At 44.1% G+C, this 21,107-nt stretch overlaps 2 protein-coding genes and 1 long non-coding RNA gene across 3 annotated transcripts; 1 reads left to right on the top strand and 2 right to left on the bottom strand.

Annotated features, from left to right (window-relative positions):
- Window positions 1-979: 979 nt before the first annotated feature.
- dynlt5 (dynein light chain Tctex-type family member 5) lies at window positions 980-2,764 on the bottom strand. The gene is made up of 5 exons (XM_068701614.1): window positions 2,545-2,764; window positions 2,004-2,161; window positions 1,730-1,821; window positions 1,280-1,404; window positions 980-1,194 (listed from the first exon to the last, which is right to left on the bottom strand). The coding sequence occupies exons 2-5, from the start codon at window positions 2,108-2,110 to the stop codon at window positions 991-993; spliced, it is 528 nt and encodes a 175-aa protein (XP_068557715.1). The 5' UTR covers window positions 2,111-2,161; window positions 2,545-2,764; the 3' UTR covers window positions 980-990.
- A 424-nt stretch (window positions 2,765-3,188) lies between these two features.
- Window positions 3,189-20,904, bottom strand: sgip1b (SH3GL interacting endocytic adaptor 1b). Its single transcript, XM_068737906.1, has 23 exons — window positions 20,515-20,904; window positions 15,957-16,020; window positions 15,573-15,618; window positions 15,030-15,086; window positions 14,623-14,680; window positions 13,857-14,032; window positions 13,698-13,709; window positions 13,131-13,142; window positions 12,625-12,649; window positions 12,164-12,227; window positions 11,963-12,033; window positions 11,780-11,854; window positions 11,625-11,693; window positions 10,773-11,537; window positions 9,002-9,123; window positions 8,764-8,914; window positions 8,102-8,213; window positions 7,675-7,830; window positions 7,456-7,588; window positions 7,159-7,361; window positions 6,841-6,905; window positions 6,572-6,736; window positions 3,189-6,431 (listed from the first exon to the last, which is right to left on the bottom strand). The coding sequence occupies exons 1-23, from the start codon at window positions 20,522-20,524 to the stop codon at window positions 6,409-6,411; spliced, it is 2,634 nt and encodes an 877-aa protein (XP_068594007.1). The 5' UTR covers window positions 20,525-20,904; the 3' UTR covers window positions 3,189-6,408.
- LOC137892626 (uncharacterized) lies at window positions 13,192-17,484 on the top strand. The gene is made up of 3 exons (XR_011105424.1): window positions 13,192-13,344; window positions 16,397-16,571; window positions 17,280-17,484. It is a non-coding gene; the product is annotated as an uncharacterized lncRNA (long non-coding RNA).
- Window positions 20,905-21,107: the final 203 nt, after the last annotated feature.

Below are 21,107 nucleotides of genomic sequence, written 5' to 3'. Positions count from 1 at the left end.
CAAACCCACGGCTATAAAAACCCCGCAGTTCGGACATAAAAGAGCAATTCTTTCTCTTAAACATTTACGAAATTGTAATCAATCGGTGATCCATCACAATGACCTGGATTCCCACACAAATCCTGAATGACCAGACTGACATCCGCTGCTAAAAGCCAGATGGTTATCAAAGATGATACACACCTATTGACACAGGTATTACCCGAGGACGTCTTGGGGAAAGTCTGTGACATCACTGGAGACTCCACATAAAAGGGTTTGCCGGGACCACAGACTGTATAACACGGTCAGGACAGATGTTTCCTTGAGCATAAACAACATGAGATCCCAACTCCTGCTTGCGATGCTGCTGTGCATGTTGTGTGCAGCGCGGGTTCAGACTGAGGATAACACAAACACACTGAGGCTGTGCGGCCGGGCGTTCGTGCGAGCCGTGGTGTACACCTGCGGAGGATCCAGGTGGAGAAGACTGATGGGAGAAGAGGAGGCTTTGCCAGCCGGTGAGTACACAGACACTCGAAATGGTCTTTGTAGCTTTGAGGTATAATTTCACAACTGATATATGAATAACTGATGGGTTGATGTCTGTAAGCAGGTAGCAGGGAGCCAAAACTGAAGACGACAGATGAGCCAGCAATAGAGCGTCATTGGCGGGACCAGAACCAGGCGCTAATATCAGTGTGCTGTCAACTAGGCTGTCGAAGGAGTGACCTCTCCATGCTCTGCTAGAGGAGGACATACCGAGAAGGGTCATCATCAGTCTGCAATTAGTTTAAAATAAAATCTTCAGAACATTGTCAGGATAATGTGATTTGATTTTCCATGCTACCAAAAATGAAATAAAACACCATGAATTTTGCTTTTTAAAAAAAAAAAATCTTGCTTTATTTATTATACATGGCAAAATAGGCAACATACTGTCCAACAGCGGCAATCTTTTTGTGTGGAGAAATGCACAACCGACGTGAGTGTATTCGGCGTGCGCTTCAGTCACTCAAAGTAAACGGCGTGGACAGTTGCCAGACCAAACAGAGAGCTGTTCTTAAAGGAGTAGGAGGCAAAGGTGTCATTCGATGCGTCCCACAGACAGCGGCTGCTGACTTGCATGCTCTGCCCGGTGAGCTGGCCGATGTGGACCAGGATGACAATCTTATATCGGGGAATCATGAGGTCTTTCACGCGGGCTCTTATCACCTGAGGAGGGCAAATCCAAAAGACTCAAACTCATAGAACAGAAATTAAAGGTATTCAGAAGGTGCTTTTTAAAAGTTTTATTTACCTCACTTATTGTTTTTGTCATTTTCTGAGACCATTCTACTTCATATTTCTCCTCCTGAAGATAGCTGGTGAGCACATCCTTCAGTATGTCTGTGACAGCAGGAATGGGGATGCGTCTGTCAGGTCCTGTTCTCCAAAAAAAATTAATAAATAAAGACAACAACAACATGACAAATGAGTTTTACTTGATGTGCACTTGCTTTGGTTAGTAAAAAGTATTGCGATGCATCGATCTAAAAGCAAACAACTGAAATCACAATTAATATTGCATTGAATATTACTGTTACTGATCTTGTTCTTTTTTTTAAGAACAAGATCAAGTACTTTAAAGTACTGAATTTCGCCAAATCGAATCAAATGAATAAAATTGAATTTTTGCCCAAATATTACACTGTTACAGTATTAAACTGTTACAGCAGTAGTTGGTGATGATGCTGCGGTGCTATCTCACCCATCCGGTAGGTGTTCTCCATTGTTGCGGTCAGCCGGGCGTTGTCGTCGTGGTGTGCCAGTTCATCTATGTACGACACAGTACTTATAGAGCTGAAAGACATGATCAGGGTGAAGGAAAAGTCAGGAAAAGGGACCATGGTATATGTACAAACTGTGGCTGACTGACCTCATGTGTATACGGAACTTCTCAACCTTATTGGGAATGCTTTCTGAGTATGATTGATGAAGATGATGGTGGATATCGGGCCATATCACCAGCATAGTCTACTCACTCTTTTGTCCTGCCAGCTGCTTCTTTGCCTCTGACTCCATGGCTTGCCTCTGAGGGCACCTTGCTGGTCTTCCTCTCTCTTCTTTGGGTTTTTTGCAGGTCAGACATGACAGCTTCCCCTTTTGCTTGAACGCTACCTTTTCTTTACACAAAGACAACCTAAATATATATTGACGTTTAAGTCGATTATTATCGAGGTAAACAACATATACAGTGGTGACGTCATGCAGTAGCTAAGTCCAGCAGTTGAGCACGCGGACCAAACACAGCTTGCCGAAATGAAAACTCACGTTTATCGTTAAAACTATGCGAACATTGTTTCTCTAGTCCTTCTGGGTAATATTAGCTGACGTTGCGCTAGCGTTGTTAGCTGTTAGGAGTTGGCTTGTTTGTAAACCCACGATTATTTTTTTGGCAAATTTTGGACAACCGTATGATTTTACAGATTATCTCGTGTCAAATTGGTCATAAATAAATATTACAGAAGGGAAATTTAATATATATATATATATATATATATATATATATATATATATTTTTACCGATTTCAGGACCTCTTGAACAGAGCAGAAGTAGAAGAGCGAGTAGAGCTTGGTGTTGTCATGGCAACCATGGACCATCAGTCAGTGGGCGGGGCTTCCATGCAGGAGGCCTAACGGCTGTTTAACGGCTCCACAGTTTGTCATGATATTACAAAGACTGTTTCACTGATACATTATTCATAACTCTATCTATCTGACAAAGACTGTGAGATGTGGCTGAAAGCAGTTGAAAGCGTATAAAAAAAAAAAAAAAAGCAACTTAGAGGATCTAAGTTCAGATCATTCTTGATCTTTGAAACAGCAGTTGAGAAACAATCTCACTGTTTTTTGATCACACCATTAATCAGCATGGAGTTTTAAGCCAACAGGGATGTGTGAATCGCCCACAACATGGACTAAATGGACCTCGCAGTGAGATTGTGTTAACACTTTGTCCCCAAACCCTCTCCTGTCTGAGGGCCCACAGAGCCCAGTTGAGGCTTTGTGCAACCTAGAAGTTGATCATGAAGAACAATAATAAAACATTCTTAATCTAATCCGGTTGAGAGATTCACTTCACGTATTGCAGTGCCATTTTATAATCTCACAAATATTCCCAAAGTATACTTTTCTATCCTGGAACAAATGAGAAGGATATACATGTCTCATATTTCCTCTTCTTTATTACCAAGTAAAACAGGTATTACATTATATTGATTTTTTTTTTTTACATATATTTACTTTGAAAATCTTTGGATGGGAAATTTACATGACATGTTTGCATATTCTGTGTCTAATGCAGTGAAAGGAATACAGCCAACAAGTTGTAGAAAAAATAAACGTACAGAAACTTAATGGATGCTCGAAAATAAGGCAAAGAAAAACATAAACATCATTAACAGAAACACTGAGAACTGTTGTTCTCAATTAACTGAAATAACCATATTATAATTTATATTTAAAATGATCTTCAAAACTAAAATAAATATTACACCTAGGCCCAAACTGTGAGTCAACACATTAAAACATTCTATAAAATGTGATGTTCCAACGCATATCAACATATGTGACATGAGTCCATGAACTGTTTTATTAATGAAATTTAAAGTGTGTTTTGTGTGCAAGTCAAACACAGGAGAATGTCAAACACCTATATCAGATGCATGGAATGGGAATATCAATGAATACATGCCAAATTTATTGACGATGACTTTCTGAAGGTGCAAACAACAGCAAAACAGAGAGTGGAGGTTTAAGTGAAGGCAAAAAGTCTCCCCTCATAGCACGATTATACAAGAACACACGTATCAGGACCTTATTGAAATGGAGAAATTGGTATTGCGTTGATAAGACTGGAATGGACGAATGCAGATTTCATGCGGCACCGTTTGGAGTTATTCTTCAACAGCAACACTTTTGTTTTGGTACAAGAAACCCAACATGTCAAACAATAGATGAAGAGTGGCGGTGTTGTTACACAGGACCTAATTCATCATGAGTGCTGACATCAACAAATCAGGAGACAATCACAGACACATCCATATGCCCAGAGAAATATTTAAAACATAACCTTTTTTTTTTTTTTTTTTTTTTTATGTACACTTTTTACACTTAAATATTGCTATTAGAAAATGATAAAACATTTATTATTTAACATGGTGGAAAAGGAAGAAAATAAGACAGGGACATGAAAAGCGCTGTCATTTCTTTCTTCGGTGACGTCCCCAATAATCTTTGTCAAGACCTCTACCAAAGATCACGGTCGAAGGAATCGGCCACGTTTTTTTTTATTAAGCAGCATCAGAGGGAAGTCCTACAATCGTCAGCCCTCTTTATTCGTCCTGAATCTTAAAGCTCGTTCTCACCGCCCATATGGCACACTCGCGTCTGGCTCTGTATGCGTCTTAAGGCCCTTTCCAACACAACGTCTGTAACGTTAACAGAACAAAATGAACTGAATCCAGTGAAAGTAGCAGCTTCTGTTATTCACACAAGTATCGCCTTGTTGTTACAAAATTTGACCACTCGCACGCCACCGCAAAATAATACGTCTAGTCTCGTCTGTCTAGTCCTTTGACGCGGGAAAAGTGTGTGTGTATCTCAGCATTGCACGTACTCGTAGTGGTAAAGCAATGCTTTTGTTCTTCAGGAGGTCAAACCTCTGGAACTCGTTTACTTACAGTTTCAACTCTCTGCTCTCGTGACCCGTTAACGGCAACAACAACAACAAAAAGCCATTGAAGTAAGTGGTAAAAGCTGCATGTGCAAACATATTGCATTATGGGGGCTTCGATCCTGATCGCAGGACGGGACAAGATGTGGTTTGTTTTTTTGGGGGGGGGTTTTTTGCAAGCACATGAATGATATTTTTGGAGAGAAATTATCATCACACAAAAATGATTCCATCTGAGCAAAAGAAAAATATATTCTGCTATTAACCACATAAACACATACACACCCTAAACCTGCAATCTGATGATTTATTGTCTACTTGCGGGAACCAGCTGTGAACACAACACGGACGTTTGATCTTTCAAGGTGACGTGGTGAACTTGTTAGCTACCGGATGAACGTAAATCTAATATTTAGTCTTCTTTTAGGCCTGTTTTTTAGTCTCTACCAACTCCTGATGCAAAGTCTGTCTTTTTTAGAAGCTAAATGCTCCACAATGTTCACCAGCTGGTTGGCCAACTTTGACAGCGTGTTAATCTGAGCCTTTTCTCTGAAACGCCTGTTATGAGAGCAGCGAGAATCAACTTAGCTAAGTCATCAGTTAAGCTGCAGTCTGGAAAACTAAAACCATGAACTTAACACAGCTTTTGTCACTACGAGCAACCTCATTCACATAAAGCAATCGTGTGAATATAACATTTTGATTGTAAAGTTAAAATTTAAGATAAGGCAGCTAAGTAAAAATCATTTATCTGCTCAAATTAGAGCGTTCTTTGCGTGACGATGTAACAAAATATTATTCATGTTCTCGCAATCAAAGTTTTAGTGTGCTCAAAACTCACCCTTCATGCGATCCGGATTGAGACACAAATAGAATTCCACATCAAAAGCGCCTTCAGATTAATAAGAGTGCTGTTCCAGCGCTGCGGGACCGTTTTGAACTGACCAGTCGCCTTCAATCACAAGACTGATAGAAAGGCCTGTGACATTTCAAAGGCTGTCTGCACAGAAACATCCATTCTGCCTTCGACGACGATAAAAGATCGGTTTCACATGGTGGAAATAAACAAAAAAAAAATCTGATTTGATGTGGCAGTGTAAATCAGATATTACCATGGAACCTAGAACTTACTGAAACACAACTGCAAAGCAACTCTAAACTACACTTCTTTTTTTTCTTTTCTTTTTTTTTTTTTTACATTTTCCAGCCTTTTCCACCGTGTTTGAGATTGTTTTAATATTATATAATCTATTCACATTATCTTTTACAGTGCATTTGCAATGACGACCAGTTAGACAAAAATAACTGCAATGAATAAGGCTGGATCACTGTATGAATCCACGATTAAGTTTAACGGGAACAAAGAATCAGGGTATATACTTTACTCCATAAGTCTCCCAAGTGCACAAAAACGAATGATTTGTATTTCCTTGCATAAACTCAGCAGCAGTCGGTCTACTGAATATGATGTTATGAAGTCAAATATCATCTGTGTGTGTGTGTGTGTGTGTGTGTGTGTGTGTGTGTGTGTGTGTGTGTGTGTGTGTGTGTGTGTGTGTGTGTGTTCTGTTACTCTGTTAAATCTCAACCATTGACTCTAATGGCTGCTAAAGATAACGTTTCAAATGCACAAAACATGGGATGGATCCATTAGTCTTCACAGTCTTTAAGCCATTGATTCTTTTGGTTCCGTTCACACAAAAAAAGGTCCACTAATTATCCGCCAAATATTTCCCTGTGAAGCAAAAAAACGAAACACGTCAGAGAGGCGGAGGTGTTCAGCCTTGGAGCGTCTGTGTGACCTTTAGAAGAGGTCACACACACACACACACACACACACACACACACACACACATTTCTGATACTCGAACTGACCTGCAGCAAATCTCTTCTTGATCAGCGATAGCCGGTAGCCAGTCCCAACCAGCTGGATGTCACACCCTGACAGAGTGCACCCCTCACTGCTGAACTGGACTGCCAGCTGTGAGGGTTTAGAGGGACCTTCTGTCATCTGGAACCGGCCCAGAAGAGCCCCTACTCCTAGGAGACAGACACAGTATAGATGGGTTTTGTAACCGTGGTTTCCGTTCGATCCAGTCACAGAAGGGAAAATATAATGAACGAACGCAAAAATGAACACTTGCCTCCATTTTCAGATCTATGAGAGAGACTTGGGATTTTCCACTGTATCGTCTGCTGCTCTGGATTCCTTTATGAGAAAGTAATTCCACATGACAGAGGACATGTTGCTGTCTGATACGCATTAAAGCCATAGGAAACAAATTCCATGCCCACGCTAATACAGAAAAACTCGAAGACATATTCAATTTTCAGTCTAATGTGGCATTTTTTGATTTGAAAAACATACATTTCAAAGTTGCAACATAGCATCTAAACATCCCACGATTTGGGCCAAAGGGCGGCCTTTCGCCCCTCTACCGGTTCTGAATGCAAGCCCTCACCAGGTGGCGGGGGGGATCATGGCCTGGAGTTTGGCCATGCCCCCATCCACAGGAACCAGGAACTGGAGGTTGTGTAGGGGCACCGGGGCGGCCATGGCCTCTGTGTTGTATTTGTAGTCTATTCTAAGGTCTGTGCTTGTGGCGTCGCCTCTCCAGCTCACCGCCAGGTTCAGAGGACTGGACTGGATCCCCTCCGTTGACACCTGAGATCACACAGAGACACAAGACGGCGAGGTATATGGATGAATATAGATGCTAAAGCTCAACTAGATACATAGATAAATGGATATTTGATACCTGATATTTGATCATGTCCACGTTGTAGTACGTCGCCTGAGGCTTCTGTTCAGCCACTCTTTTCAGATGGCTCATCAAGTTTGGCATATTCACCCAGAACTCCTTGGTGTCCACACTGTCTGTTATGGAGTCACTGCGGGGACGAGAGGGACGTATTCGGTACAAACAAAGACCGGTGACGCTGAATTTGTGTGTTTTTGCCTGTATTGTAATTCTTACCAGCACAACAGCTGTGGATTGGGGAGGACCTGCTCCAGTCGGCTGTAGTTGCTGATGCAAAAGGTGAGGATGGGTTGAGTTGGGTGGCTGGCAAAATGCCTGGTTATGCCCGCGGGGAAGGACAGCACCATCTCCCCTGAGATCTTCACAACACATCTGGGACAGAGGGAGGGAAAAGGCAGAACTCAGAGATCATGCTGGGAAAAAAAAAAAAACACACACACACACACACACACACACACACACACTCCCAGAATCCCTTTGGTGTCAATATCCGTTTCCATGTGCCAGGAATGTATTCACTTTATTAGTCTATAAAAGGAGACTCTTCTCGCATCTTGCTAAAATTCTGAATTTCATTTCGATGCATTCTGGTTGTTAGATCAGTAATAGCCACACTGTGCAGATCAAGAAAATGTGGGCCTACTTGCTGGGGTCTGCGCCTTTGAAGTAGGCATTGATGGTTTCTGTGAAGGCAGCCGCCACTGGCAGAGTGTCCTGGGGTCCCATGGTGAGTGGACTGGGTCCTCTGGAGCACCCTGTTGAAAACACACACACACTAAATACACAAAATATACACGTCGACTACGTCTAATGTCTTGGCTCCTTACGCTGAAATATTTAGTTATGGGTTATACGCAAGGGATAGGTGAGTATAATCCAAAAAAAAAAAAAAAGAAGCAAAGAATTAAAACTCAACAATCCATCTAGAAACCAGATTGTGGGTGAGTGAGCGGGGACGTGGGATGGGATGGGCAGCAACATTCTGGCTTGGTGAGCATGAGCGTGGAGAGGGGCTGCGGGTAAAAGGAGGGCAGTTGCTTTTCGGCCCATGCACTGGTGGGGACTACAGTAGCAATCTGGCTCGACTCACCTTCAAAAGCTAAATAAAACCTGCCGTGGTCAAACCACACCAGAGGCTGTGAGGCCTCTGAGTGAGCAGAGACATGAGGAGGAGAGAATCATGGAGAGGGACAAAAAGTGGGAGGCAAGGACACGATGATGAGCGACAGACAACGTGGACACAGACTGAGATGAGAGGCTAAAGTGAAAAAAGAGAAGAGCAAGATGGCGATGCTGGCAGCGTACCTGCCGCGGACATGTTGAGGTCCCGTCCTAAGGTCGGAGTGGACGCCGCGCTCTGTAAAGTAACGGAGGAGATGGAGGAAGAGCTCTCCGCTCGGGCCAGGGGGGCGAAAGGCGGGGGGCTGCCTGAAACCGGCGGACTGAAGGGCCGAGTCTGGACAGAGCACAGGACAACAATTGACCTATACCGTCATCAAAGGAGAGGAAGGCAACCAGAGACAAAAGGACTTTTGACATGTACCGGGTCTGCGATGGGTTTCCCTGGGGGCAGCTTTGGTCGCGAGGACGGTCGAGGAGGAGGAGGCGGAGGGACCGGACTGCCTCGAGACTGAGGCGTGGCGGGACGGGCTGGGGAGGAGGGGCCTGCGGCACATACCAGTGTCTGTGGTTAGCACTGCCTTCAGATCACAGTGAGAGAGATTATCATTCAACATCAGCTCAAACATTTACCACTCATGTCACTTTCACAGAGCGAGTACTGTGAAAGTACCCCCCCCCCCCCCCCCCCCCCACACACACACACACACACACACACACACACACACACACACACACACACACACACCGGAACGTTCTTTAGACCGGAACTTGTGACCAAAATTCAAGAAGATTTCGAAGAGCTGTTTGTGGTATTTTACCATATTTTACTTCTACAAGTAATGAACAAAAACAATCACCTCTCTTACTTCTAACTCTTTTTCAGGAGCAACAATAAATGAGGGCAGCTGTCTGTCTGGTTCTGGGGGTCCCACAAAATCTCTGCAGAGCCTTTTAGAGGCGCTTTGGGTCTGATTCGTCCAAAAGTCTGCGGCGAAATACGCCATCCGTCATCTATAATCACCATTCATACCACTGGTAAGAAACCTATTTACTCAAAGTTAACACCGACACTGAAATGTGTACTTATTTTATGTGAGACAGACACCATTCCACTTTCTCTCCAAACTAAACTGGTTGAGTAAGTTTGGATTTCTATAGAGTCTTATTGAAACTGCTGGAGGGACAGACGTTACATTACAATGGTAGAAGTTAATGTCCACATTTACCTTTGTCAGGCACAATGAATCTGTCAGATTGTAGCGAAAAATAATCATAAGTCATTCCTAAAATTGAATTTGAAATGAATGTACAACTTTTTGTTTGCATCACAATCAGTGTTGTTTAGGAAATTATAAATAAAGCTTTGATCTGTGATTACAAAATAGCTTGAACTATTTCACATAAAAAAAAAATTATGTATATTTCTTTTGAAATAACTCTTTCTAGAAGAAGTACTTTCATTCGTCAGTGTAGCTCAAACCAACAAAGCAATTCTGAAAGTTTCCCATAAAATGATAATGTGATTTTGTAATGTGATAAAGGACTTTGAATAGTTACATCAAGCAGGTTTTACATTACACTGATGAAGTAATGAATAGGTCTAATAATGAAATCATCATATTCTTTCCATTCTTACGCGTTACAATAACAGTAGTTGGCCTTTGTATAACATTATCAGTTAACCAAGTGTTACATAACTTATGAAATCATTACTTCTTGGTGACTGCATGAATATAATGTTATACTATTCAGTATCCAGTGAAAGTAGCAATATAGAATTGAACTGATTGTGTCACTCTTATCATGTGCTTGTAAAGTAGCTCTGGAGAAAAGCTTCCTACATAATGAATGAGTCGGCAGTAATACTTGTCCCTGTGTATCCACCAAAATAAACCATAAAAATATGAATAATGTTTATATTTAGCAAACAGCTATGTTAGCAAACATGAAAAAAAAGTGACTGTTGTTCAAGAGATGGTGACGACAGCTGGTTCAGATCACATGACAACATGTAAACAGACCATGAGGACCTGCATTTGAAACATCTGTGTGATGTTTTGACGGTGTGTATGGCAGCGTCAAACAAACCAGCCTAAAGGACACTCCAGAGTTTAAATAGACTGCTCCAACGTTAGTGTGCAGGCGGCTTAGTTTATCACTGAAAACATGTAGGAAGAGACCGGTGTACTCACTGCTGCCTGAGTAGGGCCCTGGGGAAGACATAATAGACCTGTACGTGGTTGGAGGGAGAGGAGGCGGCGTGCCCCTGAAGCTCGGCGTCAGCTCTCTGGGTGACCCCACAAAGTCTGGGATATCATCTCTCAGGTACGCTCCCTCCGGAGTCCTCTTCCCCCCCACGGCCCCCAGGACCAGAGGAGATGTGACTCCTGGCCGAGGAGACCTCCGCTCTGCTGGCAGAGGGGGCACGGGGCTGATGGGGGCCGGGGACGAACAGTACTCTGCAAACTGCAGCACTTCTTCATCGGTCCCCTCGTCGTCGAAGCACAGAGGAGGAGAATTAGAGGGCGAGAAGTCGGGAGGCAGGGGGGGGGCTGGTTCAACCGGAGGAGGAGGCCCGAGCACGATGGAGGGAGGCGATTCTGGTGGCGTGAAAGGAGGAGGAGGAGACCCGGGTGAAAGCGACGGAGGCGAGGGCGGGGGCTCGTTCGGCGGCGGTCCTGGAGAGAGGCAAGGGGTGGAGGGGGTCGACGAGGGCGTGTCTGGGGCAGGGGAGTCCGGTGGCGGAGGAGGCGCGGGTTCATCGGGCGGCGGGGGTCTGTCGCTGATGAAAGTTACCCATCTGGGAGACATTGTTTCCTCATCGGGTCGGGAGCCGTCGGCGGGGCCGAACACGTCGTCCAGGTCGGGGCCCGGGGAGCCCCGGTAAGAAGCGGGGGACAGGACGTTCAGGTAGATGGGGGCTGACCTGCGACCTGCCCTTCCATTGGGTAGATGAGCTGCAAAAAGATCAGGAGGTAGCGTTTAGAACCAAGCTCTCAAGGGATTTAACTGAGAAACAACGCTGCTGTTAAGGCTACATTTACCAGCACAATCTGAAGAAGAGCCGTAATGACTTCTCGATGGAATGTTTTTTGGAGGAAGCGGAGGAGGAGCTGAAAACAAGCGTGACAGTTCAGTCCAGTCGTGCAACGTTTCAAATATGTACCGATGTTACCGAGGTTCACTCATGTCAGCTCACCTCCTGTTGGGAAACTTCTGCTCAGCGGTGATTCTGAGCGCGGCCTTGATTCTCCCCACGCATCAGCAGGGACCACTGTGATTGGATTAGGACAAATAAACAATGAACGTCTTGTAATATGCTTCTGCTGCATGACGCGCTAAGTATCAATCAAGGTGACGTAATGTCGATATGGGGACAGACCATCATATCGGGCATATTTGGTCTCTGACGGCAGCCCAAAAAAGGCAGGAACGTTCTGCGACAGCCTGTCACTGCAAGAGGGAACATACAATCAATAAAAAACAGGACTCCTGCTCTGACGTTGTTCAAGGCTCATGTGCAGTGGTACCAATATGGACTGACGGTCAGTCAGTGGTCAGTAATGCTATAGCAGGGACAGACCTTGGCGTCTCAGGGGCAGGACTTGGTGTGGGGGTGGAGCGTCTGGGTCTGGCAATCTCTTCACCTGAGAAACACAGGTAAACTCAAACTGTTATCTATCTCTATATAGCGCTTGTATTTATTTATACCATAAAAAAAGCTTATTTATAGTCGATCTAGCGGGATGGTAATGTCGGCCTGTGAGTTGATCGCTTGATAATTTGATGCAGGCGTTCATGTTCCCCTCAGTCACTTTGGTGATCCCTACATTTTTTCGTCTAGCGCTCTATCATCAAGTCAAAATTTCAGTTTTGACTTGATGACAAAACTGACATTTCCATCGGCCTCAACTGTATTTTGTGTTTAGCGCTAATCAGCAAATTATGTCAGCATGCTGACACACTTTACCCGCTAAGCATCAGCACATCTGCATTGTCACCGTAAGCATGTAAGCCAGTTTCGTTAGCGATAGGTGTACTTACAGGACAAGTTCCTTTTGATCAGCCCCTGTGAAAGATAGAATCCAAACACAAGATACAATGAGGATAAAGACAAACAATATCTTGTGACAATGAACACCACAAACCATCTTAAAGCATCTTTAAATTGTTTTTTTTTTTCTTAAAACAAGTACCAAAACAGAAAGATTAAGTGGAACTCCATAACATTTTTTATCTCTTAAATAAGACGAATCACTTTAGTCATATCAAGAAAATATATGAATGTAAACAAATGGAAATGCATACATTTTTGTCGCCAAAAATATCAAATTTTTCCCTTGGTTTAGGAAAATTTGAGATGCTTAACACTACTTAATACTAAATCGCGATGGACTTAGATGTATTATTCTTATTGGATGCATATCCTTTAACTTTCTGCACTGCATTTTTTTTTTTTTTTAGAAACAGATCAGACAGCAGAGGATTAGAGAGCTGTGTTTTCAGGCTGTCAGCTCTGAAACAGCCAGCAGATGGCGTGAGACACTCACCGGGCTGCGTCTCTGAGACCAGCAAAAAGGAAGAGAGAACAGACCTGGGTCAGAGAGTGAGTGAATAATCAGTCAAATGGACACCGACTAAAAACTGCACACATTGCACCTCTTTACTTGCACCAGCAAAGCCTTAATAATGCAACATGGGCCATAACATCTTTGAGATTATGAGGACAATACCAGCAACAACACACGGCGTTCGATTTGGCAGGTAAGCTCCGCTGAGACCAAATCAATGGGTTTGGAGCTTTGTGTGAGTGTTGTGTTTGCCGTGCATTATGTAACACAGACACTTTGCCATACAAGGTTCAAGTAAAGCTGTAGCTAAACAGAAAACAAAAAACAAGGTGAGGTATTTTGAAGGCCTAAATATGACAGAAAAGGACTCTGAGGGTTGAGACACAAACTGCATGCAGAAAAAAAAAAAAGGGTGACGCTATAAAGACGATCCATCAACGAACTCTCAGACGGAGGTAAACTCTCTCTCAAGCAACTCAAGTGAATTCATGCCACGGGGTCCTTTGTTGGTGGTGATACAGATGTGAAAATGAATGAGAGGCTTACCGGACTTCTCTTCTATACAAGACGACAGCGGAGAAGAGAGAAGAAAAGAGAAACACGTTGAGGGCGTGAGACAGAATTCAACAGCTGTTGCAATGTATAAATTGCAGCGTGTGTTCGCTGCAGCAGATGGAGGAGAGCGTGTTGTTCAGCAGCACTCACCAGAGACGGAGAGAGGGCCAGGCCTCCCACTGAGGCTTTGAGCTCGTCCATAGATGGAGGGACACACTTGGCGCTGTCCGCCACCAGCGGCTTGATCTTGATTTTGAACTTCTTCTTGCTGTCCTCGTCCTCCTCGGAGTCGCTGGAGGAGAAAAACTGCTTCCCTTTGGAAGCTGGTGGACACGCGTCAAGGACAAAGTAGAATAACGTGAAACGCGGAGGCTAATTCAATCCACAGCATTTCGAGATAATATATTACTTTGAAATGTCTCGAAAGAGCTCCGTGTCTCTGTCTGCTGCGTCCCAGTTAACTGCAACACGCCTGCTTTAACTGACACTCGGTTAGATCACCACCGTGCTCGTGGGTAGTGTCCACAGCACCAGCTCTCTATGAATCCATTTCAAAACTTACAGCTGCTGACACCTGCGGGAGAAAAAAACAACTTTAAAAAAAAAACCCAGTGAGCTGGGGGTCAGTTGTTAATGAGAACTGTGGCTCAGTGACAACTGGAAAGCCAGTCTGAAGGTAATGCGTCTGTCCGGAGGCCCTCCTGCTCCTTTCTTTTTCCTTTTTCCTTTTTCCTTTTTTTTTTTGTTGCAGCTGCAGGGTCATACTCATGTGATGTGGCAAGAGAGGGAGAGAGTATTGATTTGGCCTATTTAATGCGGAGAAGCACTCATCCAATGAGTCACTCAGCTCAAACAGGTCAATAGTTTTGCAGGAGAAGAGTCCCAAGACTGCTCGCTCTCATCACTGAAAGGATATCATCGCCCTCTTCGCCGGGCCGGAGGCTGAAGCCCTCCTCGTCCACGTCAGGAGAGGCCTGTTAGAGAGAGAGAGAGAGAGAGGAGAAAGGTGATAACCGTTTCCAGTCGGTCACACACCGTGACGGAGGCATCGGCTAAACTCTTCCCTGTGAACAGCTCTGCATATCAACGCGGATCAGATTTCGCAGATGTCATGCCTGAGACGTTCAGCTTCCTGGCTGAAGCTCCTGCTGACTCACAGAATATGCAGCTATCACTATTCTCACCGTTTTTCTCAGTAATTTTACACGGTAGTGTTGCGTGACACCGACGGCCACGGCGCAGGAGGAGTGTTTCATCGCGGCAGAGCTGCAAAGTCGCCGCTCGGTCAGAAACATTGAGGAGGAGGACGAGGAGTGTACTCACATATCTGTCCCAGTCAATCTCCCCATAGAAACCATTCGGTGCTCCATTGGCCTTTTTCTAGCAAAAAAAAACAAAAAACATGGAGGACAGACAGAATAATAAAAAAGGAGAACTACATAAAGCCTACAACAAGTAAAGTCTAAAAGTGTCAGTGCAAATAATTATTTCTGTCAATAAATGACGATCAAATAGTAGAATTCTTTCAAAAAAAGAGTTCATTACAATTTGGTTGTTCCTATTCCTATAATTGGCAATGTTGCTGTCTTGGTTGATTGTTTGACTTCTCGTGTTTCTTGCCTCGTCAGACTTTGAATTTACTGCAGTAAAAAGTTATCGGCTTGCCAAAAACTACAATAAAATAGGAACCCAAGTTGAAAGAGATGGTTTAAATGCAGCAATAGCTGTGTTGTAACACACTGTGAATCAGTGGCAGGAGTCACTTTATCACTTCTGTGCTTGGATGAGTTCCCCCTGAGGAGGAAGAGCGAGAACAGAGAGGAAAGGTCACACTTTTTTAAAAAAAACGTACAAAATTTTACATACATTTCCTTTCTTTCCGCTTCCAGTTCCTTCTTTGTCAGGTGAACTCCTGTTTGAACAACAGGGAAGAAGAAAACAATTACATCAATAGACAAGGGCAAATTCAACATATGAGGTTTGGTACTGATACAATCTAACCTTGACTAATATAAACAAAACATATTGGACCACATATTATATATATAGAAATATTCACCATTCAGTATTTGACAAGGCTGGAGACATAATTTGGACCATATTACGTACCATAAGTACCATAAGACTATTTAGGTTTGAAACCCATCCCCTCTATTAATTCACGTTCTGAAACTGATGAATTTCCAAGCTGTTTCAGAGTTGGGTGGTTGTAAAACCCGGCATGTTAATTATGCGCCCGAGCAAACTCACGTTGCATCTGTATCCTTGTCTCTCTTGCGTAAGCCCAGGGCTTTCCTGGTTCGGTTTTTCAGTCCTAGTGCAGAGAGAGGGAGAACAACATCATGAAGAATTAATTCAATGCTTTAGAGCCTAATATAAAGTTAACTGTCTTGTCATTAAAATGCACTTAAAAGCAAATAACACAAAAGAGTAACAGTTTGACGTACAGTAACTTAAGGAGGAGACTGTCCTACGGCGGATACGCAGGAAACACAGTAACCCCAATAAGTTGATATGAATTAACGTATCGATTCGGGACACAAACATCCTGCCGTCCGGAGAAAGCCTCCATGTAAAATGAAACAGCAGCAGCAGCAGCAGATGCAAATCCCCTTAAGTGTCCCCTCCCTGACTCTATAAAATGGGAAGAAAAAGCGAGCAAAGGCTGATCAATGTGTCCACTTCATTAGTGAGATTCAGGGGGCAAAGCGGGGAGAGATCTACTACGGGCCGCAACCGTCGGCCCCCGAAACTCGGTGCCAAGAGGCCTGCGGCGCTGACGGCTGGCACCACACAGAATCAGGACGACTGGAGCTACACGCAGAAAGGACATCATTCAACGAAAGCCTGAAAGTTGCTGCATGAGTAAGTATTGCTAGGTGTGATTCTGGAGTAATGCTACCTCTTAGTCACTAACATTATGTAACAAAAACTAAACTGAAACTATTAGTGGACTGACAGATTAAAGGGAAAATGCCAGCGCTGTTTACGGCCTCTCACATTTCAGGATTTGCTCGTTTCTATACAGCATGTTCCCGTCTGACGGTAAACTCTTTGAGGTTTTCTGGACTCACTGACTTACAAAACATGTTTCCGGGAGTAACAAGACCTCATCCAGAACCCTGCTGACATTTGAAACGATGCTATTGTTTTCAACAGCGCGTCGTGAGGCTCGCTTCATATGTTTGGATGAGAACGTTTTTTTTTCTAGTGGCATTTAAATGCCCGAGACCCTAGGCTAAACATCACGGCACGACAGAAGAGGAGAGTCGAGGGGGCGTGGTGCGCTCAGACGTGTCGTTGATACCAGCAGGACAGAGAGGAGTGAACACTGCAAAAGCTTTGAGGCGGCAGAGATTATAGCTAAAGAGTTGGCCAATTGAGCGTCGGTGAATTTAATGGATACGGACGAAATGAAGTGACGATGAGCCGCACGCTGTCGTGCTTTTAATCTTTCGTGGAAGCGGTAGTTTTTGATGTGCTTTGTTAAAATCACAATTGTTTGAATTTGTGGATGTTGATTTAGTCTTCAAAGATGGAGAGTAAAACCTCAGGAACATGCGTCTGTTTGAGATGTTTCAGTGCGGACCGACGGACCTACAGACAGACGGACATTTCTATCCAGAGAGTCACGAGCGTGGAGAGACTTCCTGAAGCTCAATGAGTTCATCAACACTGACAATCCTCCTGCTTCCCTCGGGTTAAAGATGTAACATGTTGTCTTTAACATGTACCTGTATGATAGCTCTGATAAAAGAAAGACGGTTTACCATATTAATAAAACACAAAGACTAACAGCCAAAAGGAATTTTCTCTTTTTTTATATATATATTGGCTGTGTAACATGTTTTCTTTTTTTTTTCTTCTGACGCGTTTGCATAACAGTGTCTTAGACGACAAGAGAGCACAGTTGAGTCTCACATCCATACAAGAGCAACAGGGACACGTGACGGACAGTTGGGCGGATGAACATTTTGTGCTCAGTTTGTGTTGCATGATATCTTTTTTTTGTAATTTGAGAGCTGTGTTTTTTTAAAAGAACAGCAACATACCGTATTGATACCGTGTGCCCTGAACAGACATCTTGCGTTATTGATGTCTCGTTTGAAGTATTTCAGATGAATATTATTTCAATGTAGAGTCATGTATCTACTGTTGTATTTTGAAAAGTGTGGTTGCTGAGCCCTCTTCACGTGGGACGGAGCTCTCCTGGGTACTGAAGGACGTGTCAGGGCCTGTGATGTATGAGCAGCTCCAGCCGGGCTGCTCAGTAGCGCAGATTATTCCTGCATCACGGCTCTTTATCTGTGGAGACAGCGAGCCTTCTGTCCACTCCTAACCTGCGTGTGTCTTCTGTGATAAGGCGTAAAAATAGAGAATCAATCCTGACATTAATATCTGACGAACTTGCTGAACAATACAATAAAGCAGATCGGTTACAGAGTCTGCCTGAAGAGATCCCAGCACTCACTAAGCAGCGTAATTAATATTAGCGGTAAATTTAGTTCACTTTCTTCATTTTACTTACTGCTCCAAAAAAAAAAATTCACAACATACAACTTTCTTACTTTGAGAAAGAATCTCAACTCAAAGGTCCGCTTACTAGAGTTCTATCAACCGCATCTTCCAGTCTTCATAAGCAGAAAGCTCCAGAAGAAATCTGGTAACCGATTGTGAGATTTCTTCCGGAGCTTTCGGCAGCATTCGGTGTTCTTCATCAGTGCTTGGAGTTTACAAGTGCTGCAGACGTGCGGATGAAAGCTACCAGATGCGACTGAAAGCTCCGGAAGAAATGTTGTTTTTTTTTGGTACTATGATATCTAAGGTCAAAAATGAATTCATTGAGGGTCAATCTCTCACATCTCTGATGATTCAAACAAGACCGTCCCTGCAGTCACTGCTTCAGTTTTTGTAAATTCCTAAAACAGACAAACTGTCAGTTATCCATGCTGGATGTCTGTTGTGTATAGGTGTGACAAAAAACTCATTGCAACACCTACCTCTGCTCCACCAACACTGCCTGCTTAACAACAGCACGCCTCAGTGGCCAGTGATAAGAGAGGTTTGAATCAAAGAAGGACGACTAAAGCAACACAACCAAAGTTGGGACCAACTGTTTCAGAACGACGTCCAGGACAGACTCGTTCAGTGCTGATACACGCTGCAAGCGCTCGGGTCCCTACACTTCACCTCCATGTGTAAAGCTACCTATAAACACAGTATTTCTATTTTCTGTATTGTTGTTGTTTGAAAACATTGCGTTAGCTTCCCTTAAAGCATCTATCAACTAAACCTGGTCTTGGGCAGTGAGCAAACCAACAAATGGTACATTACCACCACCTACTGATGATTATAATAGAATTCATATTCCACTGTGTAAATACACCCTTTTCTATGATGTCTAGATTCTCAGCCTGGCTTTACAGCGTGGTTGGATGATGCATTGAGCATCCGTTTGTCTTTCTTAAGTGTTCCCTGCAAATGGATTGCACGCGTGAAGAAGGTTTCAAGTTTTGGCAAGTTGATTTGAAACAAGTCCTGGGATTAACTGCATCAAGAGGCTGCTTGGAAGAAAGGAAATCAAATGTAACACCGTACGTTATTCTCTGTTTGATGGTCGACATGAGTGTAAAGTATCGTTTGATCTGAAGTTACAGCGGTACGGACCATGGAGTCGATCCACAGTTGTAGAAACTTACAGGTCAAAAAGAGTTCATTTTCACAAATTTGATAAAAGACTTAGATGCTCAAGTAGTCTAACATTATAAGTCTGGAGACATTGCATTATTTAGTTATAGAGATGATAAACCCAAATGTTGCATAAACAAAAAAAAGCTTGCAATTGCTAGCATATGTTCTGCAGCCATGTTTGAGTCAAACTCAAATGTACTGAATGCAACTACGCCTGACAGTTTATAGTGTGTGTGTGTGTGTGTGTGTGTGTGTGTGTGTGTGTGTGTGTGTGTGTGTGTGTGTGTGTGTGTGTGTGTGTGTGTGTGTAGCTAACGAGGGCTATGATGAGCCCGTGACATCTGCCTAGTTGTGTATCCCATGAACTGACAATACCATGGTAGGCTGACTGCAGGCCTTTTGCTAATAATAGCCAACTTCCATTACCACGTTGGCATTAATGGATGGTAAAAGGCCCAGCAACTGTCATGGAGGGTTAGATCTATGATTCAGCTCCTCCGTCATAGTTTACGTGTGCATGTACGTTTACCTCATCTCACCACCGTTGACTTTGGTACAGCATCCTTTACTTCAAAGCATGCAACGCGGGCACCGAATAATGCATCGTTTAATCATCCTTTCGGCGCGATATAACCTCATGCAGGGAACAGCAACAGCAGCAGAGGAATGAATGAGTGCAGATTCCTCGACTCCTGAAACACGTACTGATATGAAGCGGACTGAGCGTGTGTAGCTACCAGGCAGAACTACAATGTGCACACATGCACACAGAGGCATGCAGACACATGTAAACACACAAACAACCACAAGTGCAGGACCGCACCGCTCTTCCATTACAAATCACACCTCACACACCTCTTTGCTCTCATACATTTTCTCTCAATCTGTCACAGACAACGTCACACACACACACACACACACACAATGACACTGTCACACTGGTCATTGCACGTAGCTCATTGCAGCTCAAAGGTCCTCACGTTACGACGGATCACATCACTGGATTCACGAGCTTTAATGGCCCAGCAGGACACAAGAGGGCAGGAGGAGGATGCAGAAGGGGGTGGGTGGGGGGTAACATGGGAAATAAAGCAGGAGGAGTGCACAGATCGTTTACCTTGCATCATGACTGCCGATGTTCATCCTACGTTGTCCTCCGGTGCGCAGGCGGACAGAAATGGAGAAATCCAGCCGGTCAAAGGATGCCTGGGCAGGGCATAGCTAATTCTGCACAGCTCCCCAGCGAAGCGCACGATGTTGATTCCCTCCACCCCCAAGGGCCCAACTCCCAGACACCCGCACAGGGAGGTGGGGTGGGGGAAGAATCTTAAGAGCCAGCAGCAGCGGAGGGACACAGTCAAAAGAGACAGCCGAGGAATATGCAGCAAATAAGAGGGGGATGGGGGGGGTGGGAGTGGGGGTGGGGGGTGGGGGGGGGGGTCCTCTCTGTGTGCACGTTAGGCCCCGGCTGCCCGAGCTTCACCGACACACGCCATCTCTGAGAGGGGGGACGCTGAGGAAAGGCAAAGGAGAAAAAAAAAAAAGCAGAGCAGTACAGAGAGAGAGGTAGAGAGAGGCAGAGAGAGACTGGGAGAGAGAGAGGGAGGAGGGAGGGAGGCTTGCTGATGTCACATCTGCACTAAACCAATCCCTGCAATCATGGTCACATGGCTGCTGTCCCCTGGTAGCACCTCTCGGCTTGCCTGGAGC

Source organism: Cebidichthys violaceus, unplaced genomic scaffold (assembly GCF_023349555.1).
Source record: "Cebidichthys violaceus isolate CVI_PGR_0920_01 unplaced genomic scaffold, fCebVio1.0.p SCAF_8, whole genome shotgun sequence".
NCBI classification, from domain to species: Eukaryota; Metazoa; Chordata; class Actinopteri; order Perciformes; family Stichaeidae; genus Cebidichthys; species Cebidichthys violaceus.
The sequence above is the reverse complement of the archived record's forward strand: the minus strand, read 5'-3'. Positions and strand labels throughout refer to the sequence as shown.